Source organism: Tachypleus tridentatus, chromosome 12, assembly GCF_004210375.1.
Source record: "Tachypleus tridentatus isolate NWPU-2018 chromosome 12, ASM421037v1, whole genome shotgun sequence".
NCBI classification, from domain to species: Eukaryota; Metazoa; Arthropoda; class Merostomata; order Xiphosura; family Limulidae; genus Tachypleus; species Tachypleus tridentatus.
In genome coordinates, this window is record NC_134836.1 from 110,450,934 (window position 1) to 110,468,773 (window position 17,840).

General features: G+C 31.0%; 1 protein-coding gene and 1 long non-coding RNA gene across 5 annotated transcripts in view; one reads left to right on the forward strand and one right to left on the reverse strand.

Moving 5' to 3' along the window:
• LOC143235306 (uncharacterized) overlaps nt 1-8,065 on the forward strand; it is a 29,533-nt gene extending 21,468 nt beyond the window's left edge. The window contains exon 3 of the long non-coding RNA XR_013019015.1: nt 7,702-8,065. This is a non-coding gene — a long non-coding RNA (uncharacterized LOC143235306). The remainder of the gene's footprint in view (nt 1-7,701) is intronic.
• On the reverse strand, nt 2,857-17,419 carry LOC143235294 (uncharacterized). Of its 4 annotated transcripts, none has more exons than XM_076473311.1 (5): nt 17,122-17,419; nt 15,624-15,777; nt 10,911-11,023; nt 7,203-7,356; nt 2,857-6,221 (listed from the first exon to the last, which is right to left on the reverse strand). In XM_076473311.1, exons 2-5 carry the CDS (start codon nt 15,715-15,717, stop codon nt 4,870-4,872), a joined length of 1,713 nt encoding a protein of 570 aa, XP_076329426.1. In that variant the 5' UTR covers nt 15,718-15,777; nt 17,122-17,419; the 3' UTR covers nt 2,857-4,869. The 4 variants fall into 4 exon arrangements, with proteins under 4 accessions (XP_076329426.1, XP_076329423.1, XP_076329424.1 ...); XM_076473308.1 differs by having other exon boundaries at nt 15,624-15,782; XM_076473309.1 differs by lacking the exon at nt 17,122-17,419 and adding an exon at nt 16,872-17,059 and having other exon boundaries at nt 15,624-15,782.
• Between the last annotated feature and the right edge of the window lie 421 nt (nt 17,420-17,840).

A 17,840-nucleotide genomic window follows, 5' to 3' on the forward strand; every position in this document is an offset into this window, starting at 1 on the left:
GTCATATATGTCTGACAGTTTATAGTTCTTTTATCAAATTCAGTAGAGTAAATTTCACGTACATATCTGTAATTTTTATACTTATTTAAATACTATAGCTCATGGTGAAAAGAAACTGAATGATTAGGCAAAATCAATACTTATTAATGTAAATTGTGCATATTTATTAGCAAATGCAAAACTTCAAGAAGGAAGGTTTTATGAACTTATTTGAAATGCTTAGATTTAGAGCTAATTACCAAATGCAATTGGATCTACGATGCTTGGTAATTTTCACTTGATGTGAAATCAAGAATATATGCAATCTTGCACATTGCACAGCATAAAACAAAAGAAATCTTACATGTTCGATTCGTTTGGTTAGAAAAATAAAGTAAACAGAGGTTTAAGTTGATTCGTTATGATAACTGGATTTTATTTAACTCTAGAAAAAAAGAGAGAGTGAAAATAGTAGAGATAAGAATAATCTCTCCTATATTCGAACTGATTCTGGTGTAAAACGTGAAAGAAGAAAGGTCCAAGAGTGAAATTATAAATAACATAAAATTTTAAACAATTTAAAAAAGTTTAACAACAGGTGAAAATTGCGAGCAATACTACGTTTTCTCCCTGTGTAACAAGCTTTTGGGAAGAGCTCTAAGTAAATTTTCCCATGATAGTTTAAACAACTAGAAAAATCTTGAAACATAGTTATGCAAGATAAGTTTACCTAGAACATTGACATTCAGCGAGAAAGGTCGAGACCTGTAAATAGATTTATCTTTATAAAATTTATAAGGAACAGAAATGACTGATTCTTTAACAAAATATTCACTAACACAATATTCTAGACTGTCTTTTTTCCATTACCCGGTTTTTGGCTCAGGACAATCAGGAACTCGTGGTACTGTAAAATAATTAAATGATTATAATAATGGTAACTGGTAGAACTATAAGTGAAGTTAGACTTAGTTTAAAATGAGAACATTCAACACAAAACAATTAAGTGATGATAGCCACACCCACTATTTAGGGAAACAGATGCAGAATGAATGTATACATCTCTTTGTGATCAGTAGTCACACGTCGGGGAACAAAATTTTGTCTAATCAAATTATTATTCCATTTTTCTGGATTGTCCGTGAGATATATGTCATAAAGAGTAATTATCCATGCTGAAATCTTAGACAACTCAATGTTCTTGAACAGTTGTTTGCTTTTTGAATGTTTATGATTGCACTGGAAGTGAATTAGCAGAAGCATTAATAGAAAAATGTAATGATTTGGGGTTTCCATCGATAATTTCTTTAGCCAAGGTTACAATAGTTGTACTAAAGTGGTTGTTTAAATGAAGGGTGTACATGCTTAAGTTTTACATACTATTTGTTGAACTTTCTTCATCATATTTGAATGTCACAGTTTAAATTTAGCATTCGGTGACATGGCAAAGTCATTTTTAATGCAAATTTGTTTTAAACTTCACACATAATTTAAATGCTTTTATCTGGATTTAAACAATTTTTAAGCGACATATTTTACATTTAAACCTTTATCAGAAATGGGCTAGAAATGCAAAATTAATAGTTTGTAATTAAGTACAAAGCTTAATATATAATAGGCTATCTGTGCTCTGCCAACCACAGATATTGAAATCTATTTTCTAGCGTTGCATGTTCCAAGACATATCTGTGCAAATTCATAGTATAGATTGGTTTGGTTTGAATTTTGTGCAAAGCTACACGAGGGTTATCTGTGCTAGCCGTCCATAATTTAGCAATGTAAGACCAGAGGAAAGGCAACTGGTAATCACCACCCACTACCAACTCTTGGACTACTCTTTTACCAATGAATAGTGGGATTGTTTGTCACGTTATAATGCTCCCATGGTTGAAAGGGCGAACATATTTGGTGTGACGGGGATTCAAACTTGGGACACCCAGATTACGAGTTGAGTGCCTTAATTACCTGGCCATGCCAGGCCTCATAGCATAGAACCAGTTATAACGCTCCCATGGTTGAAAGGGCAAACATATTTGGTGTGACGGGGATTCAAACCCAGGACACCCAGATTATGAGTTGAGTGCCTTAATTACCTGGCCATGCCAGGCCTCATAGTATAGAACCAGCTCGGAATCAACTTGAAGGCGTGCGATGTATCAACTGAAGTTTCAGAAAGAGCAAGTGACCTTAAATGTGGTTCAAAAGCACTAAAGTTTTAATGAAATTAAAGGTTTTGGTGCAGTTAGTGGCTTGGCATGATATTCTGAAACAAATTGATGTTATTAGCAAGATGATGAGAACCAAAAATATGTGGTTAAATCAAGCACTAACACTTTTTGCAGAATACATAAAGTGTCCTACTATAATTCAAAGAAAATGGCTTAGAAAGTTTGAAAACACCAGCAAATGAACTTGAAATGGATGCAGAAGAAAGTGTTATTTAAGTGGAGTAATCTGCAAAATAAAAAATATAAGAAGCTGAAGGCAATTAAATAAGAGATCCTGAAAAATAGTTTGCATATATTTTATATCTTGTTGGATCATATAATAAAAATCATTACATGAACCAATTCAACAATGATTTTCAATGAAAACTTTGGCTTCATGTACAGTACTCCATAGCTCAGCACATCTGGTGGAGATTTGCTAAAAGTGATACAAATACTTGGAACAATTACTCCAGTCAGGATGTACCCTTGACAGCTGCGATGTGGAACGTTTTTTTCATGCCGATGTAGAGTCAAGACAATCTTAAGAAAATGTGTAAGTCTTTCCAATATGTATTCCAAATTCTGAAAGACATTTCTGCAAAGCTGAATGGGTAAGGAATGACTTTCTAGACACATCCTATTAAGCATGAATACTGATTAACACTGATTTAGAAATATTATTTCAAATGTTTATTAATAAGCATAAACACAGACTATTCCCTGAGTATTTTTGTACATATAATGCATTGTGTACATAATGTTCACAAAACCTATGAAAGATCTTTATAAATTATTATTATTAACACTATACATTCACCCACATTTTCTAAATGCAAATATTTTTAAGTTCCAATCACATAATTATACAAGTACAAACGTTCTTGGAGGTAAAAATGTTTATAAACTTGATCATTATTCCTTATTAAAAATTAGCACTGTTTTTAATTGTATGTACAATGATCAGAATCAGGATAACATAATCAGAATAAACTTAAAACAACAGACAGTTACTGCAGTAGTAAAACACTTAATACATATTTCCCTCATAACTTTATGTTTCTAGAACAGTATTGTATTTTTATTGTCAGGGAGATAAAGATTATAATGTTACCTGTACTTGCACAGCTTTGCTCATAACCTGTATTACAAACTATGTACTTATAAAATTAATTATGTGTAGGTTACAATATACTATTGTACATTTCTTAACATTGAAATAAAAAGTTCAACATACAACATTAATTAAAATTAATGATTAAAGTTCTTAAATAAATCTTGAAAATAGTAATTTTCATCCATAATTAGTTAAATTAACCCTAACTGCAGCAAAGAAGTGGAATTCATCATAAAAATAATTATTATGAAATGTTTGGTTTGCTGTAATTATGAATCAGACAGTAAAAATGAAAATATTCTTCCATATCTATGCAATTTATATGTAAAGTTAAAATGTTTCTAAACGAAGGAGAAACCAAATGAAGTATTTCTAGCCAAACTTGTTACACATTTAAACGATAAAAAAAAACAATTTAGTAGCAAGGTTTGTAACTTATGCTTATTATTTTGGGAGTTAATGAGATAAAAGCTTGAAAGAGCTTTACCTGGAATTAAAAAAAACTATTATTATTTACATCATAGGATGCTGAAAACTAAGCTGTTTCTTGATTCAACTGGCATCTTCTCTTGATATTTAAGGATTTTAAAGCACATACTTGTTCTGTGAATTAATGTGTTGTTGATAATTAGGATGTTTAAGATTGGTACATGATGTAGATGAGGATGGGAGAAATTATTAACAAGTTACATTTACTACATGACTTTATCTTAACTATATAAAACCTTGACATTATTTCCTGACAAGGATAATATTTGAAACAGATAAAGAATATAGACTTTTAAACAAGAAATAGTTTTCAATTAATTATTTTATCAAGTTGTATTGCACAAACTATATAATTGTAAGGATTGTCCCAGTTAGTTTTCACTGGTATATTTTTAATTTTAAAGAAAGGATATTGAATTGTTGGGAATAAGGTAAGAGAAAGTTTATTAGGATGGTATCTTGGATATAGAATTTATCATTTGAGCATAGGTTTAAGTCTAAGTTATTTCCTCTTGTAAACAGAAGAATTAGAAGAGACCTGAATGAGGTGGTTATGATTGTTATGCAAACTGGTACTGTTGAATCATCTTTTTTAATATTTAATGATGAAAATACTAAGAAAGCATTACTTCTCAACATGCATGGTTGTACTTTAGAATAAATTTTTTTCCTTTGTAGTGAAACCAGTTAATTTGAGAGACTCTAAGGAAAAGCTTGATCAATATTTTAAAGAGCTGGTTGATTAATAGTTTCTGTTTTAGGGGTTAGTTTAATTTAGTAAACAGGACAGCCCAGATAAACCAAAAAGTATGTTGTTATTTGATGTGCTACATAGCTACAGAAATGGCAGTCTGCACTGTGTCAACTACTGAAATCAAAACACAGTTTTTACAATTTTAAACACAACAATTTAACTAATGAGTCTATACACAGTTTTTACTATTGTAAATAGAACAATTTAACTGATGAGGTGTGGAGTCTACACACACATTATTTCTCTCTGTGCAGGGTGTATTCTATGATGTATTTGTATGCTACAGTTCCTTACAAATTTATTATTTTCTAGAAATTTCATAACTAAGGTTTCTCCCCAGAATGTATCTTATGGTGTTTTTTTAAGGTATAAAATCTTACAAAATGTTTTCCACACTCTGTACACCTATAACGTTTCTCCCCAGTATGTGTCGTTTGATGTCGTTTTAATTCACCATTTGATCCAAAATGTTTTCCACAAACTGCACAACTGTGAGGTTTCTCTCCAGTGTGTGTTCTTAGATGTTGTTTTAAACCATCCTTTGATGCAAAATGCTTTCCACAAACTGCACAACTGTAAGGTTTCTCACCAGAATGTGTTGTTTGATGTCGTTTTAATCCTAACTTTGATACAAAGTGTTTTTCACAAACTTCACAACCGTAAGGTTTAGCCCCAGTGTGTATCCTCTGATGTATTTTTAAGTAACTGCTTGTAACAAATTGCTTCCTACAAACTCCACAACTGTAATATTTCTCCCTAGCATGTGTTCTTTCATGTTGTTTTAATCCATCCTTTGATGCAAAATGTTTTCCACAAATTTCACAACTGTAAGGTTTCTCCCCAGTGTGTGTTGTTTGATGTTGTTTTAATCCATCCTTTGATGTAAGGTGTTTTCCACAAACAGCACAACTGTAAGGTTTTTTTCCAGTATGTGTTCTTTGATGTTGTTTTAATCCATCCTTCGATGCAAAGCACTTACTACAAACTTCACAACTGTACAGTTTCTCCAAAGTGTATCTTCTTTTATGTTTATTTAAGTAATCCTTTGTCATAAAGTGTTTTCCACACAATGCACAGCTGTAAATTTTCTCCTCAGTATGTGTTCTTTCATGTTGTTTTAAGTGAGACCTTCTCCTAAACTGTTTTTCACAAATTTCACAACTGTATGGTTTCTCCCTAGTGTGTGTTATTAGATGTTGTTTTAATTCACCATCTGTTTTAAATTGCTTTTCACAAATTTCACAACTGTAAGGTTTCTCCCCAGTGTGTATTCTTTTATGTATTTTTAAATAACTGCTTGATCTAAAGTTTTTTCCACAAACTGTACAACTGTAAAGTTTCTCCTTTGTTTGATTTCTTTCATGTTGTACTAAAAGACTATTTCTCTTATAGTTTTTTCTAAAAACTGCACAATTATATGGTTTCTCTCCATATTGTATCCTCTTTTGTTGGGTTAGTTTATCCATTGCTCCAGTTTTTTTTCCACTGTATATTTTACCATTACACTGAGGCATATTAAATTCTTTTATGTTATTTCTCTTTAAAGTTGTTTCTCCACATATTTCATTGTTTCGTTTGGGCAATTTTATAACTTCTGTAAAACAGTCTTCTTGGTTTTTGCCATAATAACCAGGACACTGACTCACATAATCAATGTTCACTCTAGTATTTGTATCTGAAATTGATATAAACGATTTCTCATCATTGGATGAACTTCTAAACATATTTTAATATAATCAATACAAATATCAATATGAAATATTAATTCTAAAACATAATAATTAGGTAAGAGTTTCACATTTTACAGAGACTTTTCTATTTGACTGTTTGTTTGTTCAGAATTAAACACAAAGCAACACAATGTTGCAACTATCAATGTACTTTCAGCTAATTTCTTTCTGGATTAAGTTTTGGAGATTTTTTTCTAATTTTAAATGGCTGATTATAATGAAATCTTCTGATGGTTAACATACAGACTTGATAATAAGTCATTTTCTGCAAGTTACAAGTAAGGTCATAATGATAAAATATTATCATAGACTAGTCAAACAATCTGCAAGGAGGAAAGTCTACTGTATGTTTCTGTTTGTTGTGGATGTTAAAATAATGTTTTGTTTTTACAAAATCTTAGTAACAGTTTGTTTGGAAGGTATCCTTTCTAATATACATAAATGAAATAAACTAGATACCACTGAGTTTGATGTTGTGCAAAGACAAACTGATGGTACACTATTAGTGTCTCAAATGCAATAATTCTCGGTGGTGGAAATCCAATTGAGTTACAAAGTTTGGTAAAAGAAGTATGAACTATCTTTTATCTCAAACCATCTATACTATAAGGTCTTCAAATAGTATACTGGCCAGTTAGAAAGATTTTCTGTTTAATTTTATGAAAACAATTACTGTTCTCCCTATTCACTTTCAGACAAACTTAATCATCTTACATATTTTACATGTTTTGTTGTCATTTTGACACTTTAAAATCACTCATACATAATTTTTAATAACAAGTGAAAAATATACAGAAAAGAGAACTATATACTTCAAATTAAACCAGTCTCACGTAGTTCAATAACCTATAAAACATACCAAGAATTTCACCAATATTTTCAAGCCAGTGTCAATGCACTCAATAGTTTTAGATCTTTGTACTTACCAGAAGTATTTTCTAACACAGATTCTTCTTGAAATTCAGTTTTCATTTTCACATTCATATCATTATAGTTTGAACTGTCCAGATCATCATCATTACTGTCACTGAACTTTGAAATAATATCATCTTCTAACAGATCACCAGGCTGCTCTGTTTTCTTTTGGACAAATACAGTATAATATTAAACAGCTGGTGTTATTATTACACATAGTCTCTATGGTTTACACATAGTCTCTATGGTTTAAAACATAACAATATAATTAATCAACCTAATGCTCCAAACTTAGTTATGTATGTAACAGCACAAGAAATATTAAAATACTTACTGTTTCTAAAATGTTGGGACTTTAGATATTTAAAAATATTTGTATCTAACATTTTAAGTAAGCTTGTTCAAGAATTGTATATTTGTTAGCATTTCATGCATGCCAAATATTTATTGTTATTTCTATCACACTTTACTCAAACTTTGATTCCCATCTAAGTAACATTTTAACTTCAGATACATATCCTTCTACACCACTAACAGTTGGATCCAACACCGATGATGGTGGAAGAATCACTGTAAATCAACTATAAAGTTGAGGACATTTCTGTAATGGCAACAGAAAGCTTATGGAATTTGAAGAGACAGGGAGTTTTTAATGTTAAATTACTGTAATAGTAAAGCAAAGATCACCAGGAAAAGCAATTGGTGGTAACAGCATATTGTGAGGATGTGCAGAACATAGGAATGTGGTGTAAGTTCAAGTTTTTAACCCATTATATTTTGGTCGCATAAGATAGAAACTGTAACTGAATCTTAAATGAAAAGGAGCCCTCACCTATATTTCATGACATATCCAAATCTCAGTCACCTGAACATATCCACATACTTAACAGAAACTACAAAAGGAATGTAATACACTACACTTCCAGCCCTATACTTCAAATCAACAGTGTGTCCAACTGGTGTCTTACTGGAGGAAAGGTACTATTGCAAAAATAATCTTCTCATATTGACTTCTACAGCAGTGTAGGACTGAAAAAGTCAGGGTTCTTTTGTGCTTCACAATAGAAATGAGGGGTAAAACATATATTATCTTAAAACATCTAAGTGTTCATTAACCACTGTCATCAGACACAACAATGTGGAAATGAGTCATCACAAGAAGACAGTGTAATGGAATGGGTCACCATGACTAAAGACATCAAAATGTAAGCCAGGTGTGAGTGAAGAATTATATTTGGTTCTTTTTTTTTAAATACAAAATGCTGAAATGAAAAAAATCAGTTATATAGATAAAGTGTAAAGTAATTTTTCAGAAAACTCCATTTTAATAGTGGAAACCAAGGAAGAGCAGACTGGTGACAATTCAGTGAGATATGGTAACACTTAACACAAATAATTTAATGCTTGTTTCTACATGTTAAATAACTAAGTAGTTTGGGGTTTTTATTATCTTTTCCCTTCCTCTTGGTATTTTTTGTCAGTTTTTCAGGATATTAGTGAAAAGCTTGACACACAATGTTGTCCAGAAATCAGTCAGGTATATGCAGAATGTAAAAGACAGTGATGAAGTTGGAAATTAAAATTCACACACCAAAGTTAAAACACTCGAGCCATATTGTCCAACAAGGTCACCACTCATGATATGTAGCAAAACAGCTACTGACCTGTGATGAATATGCTGTTTTACTTCTGCAACCCATTTTTAAAATACATTTTTAACAACATTTTAATAATAAAATAATGGAATAACCTTGCTGCAAAGATTTAGGAATATATATACATCTCAAATGATTTAACACAGACAAAACAGTGTTCTGTAGTTGTAAACAAAGCTTTCTAAAGATACAGACAATTTTACACAACTTTTGCATGTAAAGATACAACATTTTGTATTCTTATGTATCAAACTTACATTTGACCAATACTTGAGTTTAATACATCATTTTATCTCCTCACCTTGTTAGATATATTTATATGCACATCTATATTAATTTGTTTATTTTGTCATGTGGAAAAATGTAAACATTCTCCACAGTACTTGTGATTATGGAAATAATATTGGACAATGCTGTACCAGAGCTTCTGGGTAGACCAAAAAGGGGTTAACATTAAATGCACAGAAAACCATCCAATGATGTAAGTAACTAGATATCATTGTATTAAATGTAGTTCACGTACCATTCCATAACATCTCTAGTCAGTAATGAAAAGAAGTAAGAGAGGCTATGATATGCCTGATCTGATGAGAATCTACATTAAAAAGCATTAGACTTAATCAAATATGCTACATGGTTGAGCTGATGAACCCAACTTGCAAAAGTGGAAGAGGATATGTCCTTGGACAAGGAGGTAAGGCACAAAAAGAATTGGCAATCATGGAATGTATGTGAGAAAGCAATCTGAGCAGGAATGCAACTGTATGTAAAAGAGAATCATATAACAAGGACAAAAATGAGAGAAAAACAACTGATTACTTTGCCAGGCAGGCCTTATAATATGAAGGACCCACAGATACAAAAACAAACACCTGAATAACAATGATAATAATCAGAAAAAAACAGAAGTACACAGCTAAAGGTATGGGAATACTTGAAAAGTACATCTGATCATCGAGAATTTTTATGTATTCTTTGTGATAAACAGCATAAAGTAAGAATACGATGGCTACAGAAAATGATGTTATAAATAGATGGAACAAAAGTATAGAGAGGACAAAGAAATTTAGTGCTAAATAAAAAACGTCAATTCAAGAAACTAAAAAAGCACTGGGAAAAAAGTCTAAACATAGGCAGTATTAACGAAAGAATAAACCTTTGATCATGTGATTATGCTTGAAGTGAATATTATCCATGGAGGTTGCAAGCATGAATGTAGGAGTTTGTTCAAGGTTTGTGGTGGAGACACAAAATTCTATGACAGTAGTATTAGAGGTTTTAACTCATAGTGGTGTGATGTAGAGAGGTAAGTAACATTTCTGAAATTATATCTTCTTGATATATGATTCTTCAGCATAACGTTTTATACAGTAAAATGTGATTTTAAAAAATAATATAAACCAAATTTTTCAATGGAAAGTACAAATCAACAAATAAAACAATTTAGGCTACTCATTATGCACCTCTAACTTTCAATGTCAAAGATACTTAATAAAGATTTCATTTTAAATAGACTAAATATAAACAGAAATAGTAGTTCTGGCTTATGGGTTGAATAATGTTTGTAGTTAGGCATAAAGTTATATGATGAGCTATTTGTGTTATGCTCACCATGAGTATCTAAACATAGTTTCTAATGTTTAATAGCATATCTATTAAAGAACACAAAAACTGTATCTTTACATTAAGAACATTCCACATACTATGAGATATCATGATGCAATAACACTCACTTAAAACAACATTAAAACTCAGAAAATTCTAGTTACATAACAATCACCACTTTGTAAATAGTGAACTGAAAAACATAGGATTCATGAACAGTTATGTAAACAAACTTGTGACGAATTAGCTTTTCTAAAACTAACTAAATGTAACACTTGTTCTATATAAACTATCTAAATTATAACACTCACATTAAACTCAAGTCAAAACAGCTTTGTTATGTAACAACTGCAAACATGTTATTGCAAATCAAGTTCAAGAAAATGTCCTGAAAGACACAATTATACCTACATATTCTATTAAATAACACAACTGTAAAAATTTCAATCTACATATCACCTCAGTTTTCACTATTGATCCATCAAAGTTATCTTCTTTCTCCTCTTTTATCATATCAAACTTCAAAACTGTTTGTAGAGATTTTCCTACAATGTAATCAGCTGATCCTGTACCTAGAAACACAAAAATTATATTTCTGTGTAACAAGACTCATAACTTACGTATCACTTAATCATAATCAAAATCTGTATAATGTATTTAGCTAAACAGGCCTCTTTCTTAATGTCTCATAAAATATACTGGTGCATAGAAAAGTTTCAACTTTCAGTAAAGAGCTGATTCTGAAAATACAACCAGACTTCCATGCATATTGGTAGTTGTAGTCCAAAATGGTCACTAGCTAGGTAGTCAGTGTCAGAGAGTAAAATATTTTGTTATACACACTATAAGAAAGTTCTTAACAGAGAATAACAGTAATTATGTAGAGTACATTTACTTCTGGAGTTGAAATATACACCATACAAACTAACTCTACAAAATTAATGTGACCAGATGAGTCAGCAGGCACACATGAAGGAGCAAACAGAGCCATATCATCCTCAAAATGCAAAGTCAAGGTAAATGAAGATAAACCTATATAACAATCAATCTCATGATAGGTAATGGAAGAAAGATCCATCAACAGGTCTTCCCAACCTGCAGTTTGTGAAAAAGTGCTGTAAGTACAACACCCAAAGTAGGAACATAAACCTCAGATACTGGTGTTGGGTTGACACATGATGATTTGCTTGAGAAATGCATAAGTATCAGCCAGTTCCAATGAAGGATAGACAGAAGGCTTGTGTCGTGCATTATTCCCCCCCTTTTTTTTGCATATATAGAGTAGCACTGAACAAGAACAGCTATTTACGTGAGAAGAAGTAACATACCATATCAGACATCAACAAATGTCAATATGGTACATTATTTCCACTCGCATGAATAATTAGAATCCCATACAGAAGAGGTGGAGGGACCAGTGCTAGGAAAAGAAAGAAGTATACTTTGAATGTACCCTAAAGACACTGCCATAGAGGAGATCTTCGGAGTTGAAGATCACACATGGGAGACTTTACCAGGTGTACTCTTCACCCAGTGTGGAAAAAAGTATTGTAGATTTCGGTAGAAATAGGGAGTAGCACATCCAGTAGAGAAAAAAAATTGTTGCTGGATGGGGATCAAAATCACACTATACAAGAGTCTCAATCCAATAATACATGGAAGAAATCAAATGGAATATGCCTCCAGGACTAGAATGACTAGGACATGATGGACTATACACAGAAAGTCAACTATATCCAAGACTAAGGCAACTTGGACCTGACATTCACACAAGAGTAGGGTGACGATCATTATCTTACCTACTAAGTTTTTTATTTTTAGATTTTAATTGTACTTTTGACAACAAAGAATACACATAAAAAACAAAATATAACACTCATCTGGGTTCTCTTGTTTTTCACTCTCAACTGTTAATAACACTTAAACCTAATTTGTTAACACACTAATGGTAGTACTAAAATAAATTCTTATTTAACTAAATAATGTACCTAAGAACACAGAATAAAAACACAAAAAACAAACATTGTTTAATAACAATCACAGTTTTTCTGGCTTCCTAACTGTGTGGTAAGAGCTTTTAAAAATTAAGCTTAGTTTGTCAAGGTGTTGAGAAACAATTTTCAACTGGAAAAATACAGACAACTCTGTTCAGAAACCAATGTAATACAGCAGTTGATAGATTAAAACTTTGACTTTCTATTAGTTATTTCATACATTATGAAATGTTAGAAGAAATATGGAAAAAACAGGACATGAAAGGTAGGTGAGGCAAAAGGGTCTCGTTTTCTAGCTTACAGCTCCATAAACAAATAAGGCTTTAACAATTATATTGTACTTGAGTAATATTTACATTAAAATAAGTAATTTACCTTACATTCTGTACTTCTTGTAGGGATAGTAAATAAATTAAAGAAGAGGAAGCACCTGAAAAGTAAATGTCATAAATCTCATACTAGGGAAAAGATGATTTTTAAATACTGCCTTGTAACATTAAAAACTATTATAATATTAAAATTTGCTCTTTTGACCATGTTTTGATGCCAGATATATTAATAAATAATAATAAAGTAAGATTAAATGGAAAGTAAATGGATTTCAGGTAAGTGTGTGTGTGTGTGTAAGACGTTACAGATCTTTATACTGATGAAGAACATGTTATGTTTGGTTAGTTTATATTTGGTTCTCATTGGTGGTAAGACTGCAGATGAAAAACAGAAGATTTTTGAAATATAGTCATCTACATTTGTGTTTTTACAACAAGCAGTTGCCATCCATTCTTGTTTACAAATCAGGAATAGTCTGCCTAAACAATCTATTAAAAAATAATAGAATAATTAAATTTAGTATTTAGTTCTGTAAAACTTCATGACACTTGCTACTTGACATGCCCATGACTTAATACTGAACTTATTCCTTGACAGCCTGTTGTCTATAGGGGACCATAATTGTGTAGAGCTTGAAAGTCATTCTAGTGCCATAAAAGGAAACAACATAAGCACAAAAAACTACCTAACCATATCTACACACATTTACTTAAAGAACTGTCGAAACATGCCACATAATGTTAAGTTCATTTATATAAATTATCTAAGTTAAGTGTCTCTGGTATGTACCTTTGGGCAAAGGATCACATTCAGTTCTTTCTTGTCAATCAAGAATCAGTCCTGCAAAATTGTGTAAAGTTTGATCTACTTGAATAATATGAAAAATGCAAAACTGTGGCAGGTATTAGGTCACATCATAGCTTTATTCTACCAACAAATTGTACATGAGAAGGTGATGATGTGTACACAGTTGTAACTGTTGGTAGTAGCAGTGAAAGTGATGCTACAGCAGCTCAAATAGGGTCTAATGATAGCAATGACAATTATCAGCCAGGGAAATATGTGGCATGCATATACGATCATGAATGGTATGTGGAAAACATAAAAGATAGATCAGATGAACATTCCGATGTGTTGGTGTCATTTATGAAGAAATCAAGAAACAAACTGTTCTCATGGCCTGCAAGGTGACATAAAGATGAAAGCTGGATTCCTTTCCAACATATTCTTTGTCTGATAAGTGCACCTACCATGCAAGGCAGTTGTGCTTGCCACTATGTTCTTAGTCAAAGTGATCTCAACATAATCAAACTCGAATTTCAGAAATTTATTCAAGCTGTCTGAACAAAGCAATGTTTCTTTGATGTTGTTAAGGATAATTTATTGCCCAAGCAGTTTTTAAAACATTTCATTGTCACAATTATTGCAGTTTGGTGTGACTATAATCTTTCTCAGTTATCCCCAGTTGTAGCACTGTGGTCTTTGTGTCTGATTTACCTTTGTATTTATTATATTATGAATCTTAAACTTGCCAATATCTGCATCAGAAATGAATTAATTCTTTCTTACAACTTCATTATTTAACATTGTGAAAGGCTAGTTAGAATATTTCAGTGGGATTCATAAAATTCTGAGATGTATTTTTCAAAATTGTATGGATATATTTGCACACAGTAACACACCTGAACTAAAATTCTTTTTTAAATACAAAATGTATGGTCAGAGGATACTTTAAAAAATTATAACTCAAAAAGTAGGTTGAACACCATCCTGATTTTTTTTTTGTAGATCATATTCAGAGATGTAAGAATATGTGGTAAAAATCCAAAAAAGCTGAATAACTGGTGACACGGTCAAACTGTGGCCTGAAGTAGGGCTATTTTTAGTTACATCATAAAAAGTTGCATGCAGTTAATTTTTTTTACAGGAGATCTAACAGACTTTTAATTACAACAATTGCTGATTTATCAACTGATATGTAAAAGGAAATTAGAAAACAAAATTCAGCTTTGTATCATATTAAGTCTTAGAGCTATGGCTTGTTACATAAACCAATATTTTTTATGATTTTGGGATTTCAGGTGATTTTACTGCCTCACTATGAAAATCCTATGAGAGATAAACTTGGTTTGAGACCATTTTTCAATTCTGAGATTAATTCAGCCAGTGTAGAATATTTCAGCCTTCTACCACCATTGCAGCTATAAGCAGTCAAAGTTGTCCGAAAATGAATTTGCCACAAATATAACAAAAATTAACTAAATTTTACAGGGCTATAAATCAGAAGCTATTAGAGATATTGATCCAATCTTTGGCAATTTTTCATGATATGGGTAGATGAGCACATGTGAATTTTTTCAAGGTATTCTGTGGGGGTCACCTGTAGCCCCCTGGATGATTTGACATGGAATGACCCAAAAGCAACAAAGGCAATTGTGTCGTTTTATTGCCAGTACATTAAAAAGAATAAATCTTGTAACACTGATAAAACCAAATATAAGCTCTCTATTAACAGTATATAGAAGATCAATTCTTCATATCAGTAAAACCCTTACTTTACACATCAGTTCTCATGTTTAGTCCCACCCAGATGTGATCGTACAGAATAAGATAAGAAAAGTGACATTATATTCAGGTTTATTCAATCAAACACTAAAATAACTAAGAGAATGAAACCTAATTTCAATCATATACTTCTCTGGGACAAAAATTAAATAATGAATAAAACAAAAGTTACATATGATGAGTAAATACCTTAGGTAAATTATTAAATTAAAACAGGTAACATTCATACTATTTATGTTTGGGAATAATAGAAAATATTTATATTCTATATATATGCACTTACTATCAGTTGTTGTGAAAGTTCCATCTTCACTTTTCTCCAATTTTATATCCAACAGACCATCAGGCTTCTCATCAGAAAATGGTTCAACCTTCATCTTTAATACTTCCACAGTTACACAGAAGCTTCACATTTATATTCTTGTCAAAACTTCCAGCTAAACTACACAGAAACAAATTAATAATTACATGTTGCATTCTTCAATAAGGTTACAAAATCTCCAACAATTATAAACCCAAAAGTTACTTTAAGTTGCTTTCATATCAAATTATAAGTTGTTTTTTTTCACATCTCACCTGACATGGTTTTGAAACAAGGCAACATTTAACAGTTTTATGCTTTGTGAACTTGAATGAACAAGTAAACAGCTGGCTCCCTGTTTTATTGCCCTCCATCCCTCCTCAAAATCTGAGGAGACTGGAAGACACAAATTAAGACACATTTAAGTAAGGTTTTTACTTTATTTAGGAGATATATCTCATATATAAAACTAAACTGTAACATGGTAACACTAAAACTACTGTTTTACAAACTTATATGTTGCTTGAAAACTCTACTGTTGAACAAATCAAAGTTTGATATATTTTAACAAACAGCATTATTATAAACATCATCAACTCACTTTTTTCCTAACAACAACCACAGAGAGAGAAAGAGAAGGTTAGCAAACACTAATATGACTATAGTTAAATATCTTAATAATGATTTCAAATATTATATGTATCACAAATGTTTTATATTTCACATGTATTTGACCTTTTGGTTTAAAATGAATATGAGTTGATAACACATGTTCATAAACACAATCCTCTAGAACACTGTCCTTTAAACTATACCTTACTAATCTGACTAGATTTCAGTAGTTCAAAATGTAATACAAAAATAGAGAAAGAATTAAAAATACAAAACTACATCTAGTACAGTTAAAAAATACACCTAGTAAAATTAAAAAACAGATATATATCCAAAATAATTTATAAATTGTATAACTTAAAATTAATTCAATATTTAATTACTCCTCACAACAAATCAAGTGTAAAGTTAACACATGCACTGCATGCAGCACACAAGTTTCAAACTTTCCACATTTTCAAAAGTAATAGTTTTATCTTGTCAGTGTGATAAGTTCAATTTTTCAAAGGCCTTCTACAATGGTAAAATGTTGATAATCTTCTTAAATTACTTTTAACCTAATTTAAGAATAAAATGTACTTTTCTTTTCTACTTCAGTATATCATATCAGAATAGTACCTGTTTCTCTGCAAGTGTGCACCCTATAAGAATATTTTTTACTACTTATTAATTACAGTTAACACAAATTTCATCAATTATCATAATACTGTACGTCAAACTTCAATTTTAATTCTTCTAAAAGATCTAGCGATCTACATCAAGAAAAGTCAGTAGTTTTAAACGTACTATAAATGTAACGTTTGGCAAAAAATAATGAATTAAAATACTATCTTTATTCACTTTTTTAAAATAACCTTAAAATATTTACATGTTCAGCTAACTTTACAACTTCTGATATGTTTCTTGCACTTCATCAAAGGCTAATATAACTGTTAAATTTTAATTTATTTTGTCAATCCTCATAGACTTAATAATTCTCTGTCTTTTAATAAACTTAATTATTTCATATAAACTATAATTTTTTTCCGGTATAAATTGTTTAATAGTTATATAAAAATCTTCAGTTTTTCCCTCAGACTTGAAGTATTCTGCACTACACAATTCGCAACTCTCGTTTTCGCGTTAAATGCTTAATACGCGTGCTTTTTTTTCCCTTACAGGTTCTAGCTAGGTAGTTTGAAACAGTTGCTTACGGAATGAAAATTAATATATTTATTCGAGCACTATAGCTGTAAAATACAATTACGTATGACTCACTTCCAAAAGATCAAGTTATATCAAAACACAAGTACATACTATTATTATTAAATAAATTGAATTAGGATACTTGATCTCTCTCATTTAGAGAAAATTGACTTAATACATATCTAATAGCACTGTTTCTGTTCTATTCTGTATTTTTTCTCTTAACAAAGTTATATCGAGATTCCGGGTACAAAATCTTTAATTTTATCGTCGTAAATCCTTAAACGTACCACTGTTCCAACGTAGAATATCGTCTTGTTTGTTTTTTAATTTCGCGCAAAGTTACACGAGGGCTATCTGTGCTAGCCGTCCCTAATTTAGCATTGTAAGACTAAAGGGAAG

Coding starts and splice junctions, on each gene's coding strand:
- LOC143235294 (XM_076473311.1), bottom strand. CDS start 15,717: ATGAAGGTTGAACCATTTTCTGATGAGAAGCCTGATGGTCTGTTGGAT. Junction 11,024..15,623: donor AACTTTCACAACAACTGATA/GTAAGTGCATAT, acceptor TTGTGTTTCTAG/GTACAGGATCAGCTGATTAC. Junction 6,222..7,202: donor TGTGTTAGAAAATACTTCTG/GTAAGTACAAAG, acceptor TATCAATTTCAG/ATACAAATACTAGAGTGAAC.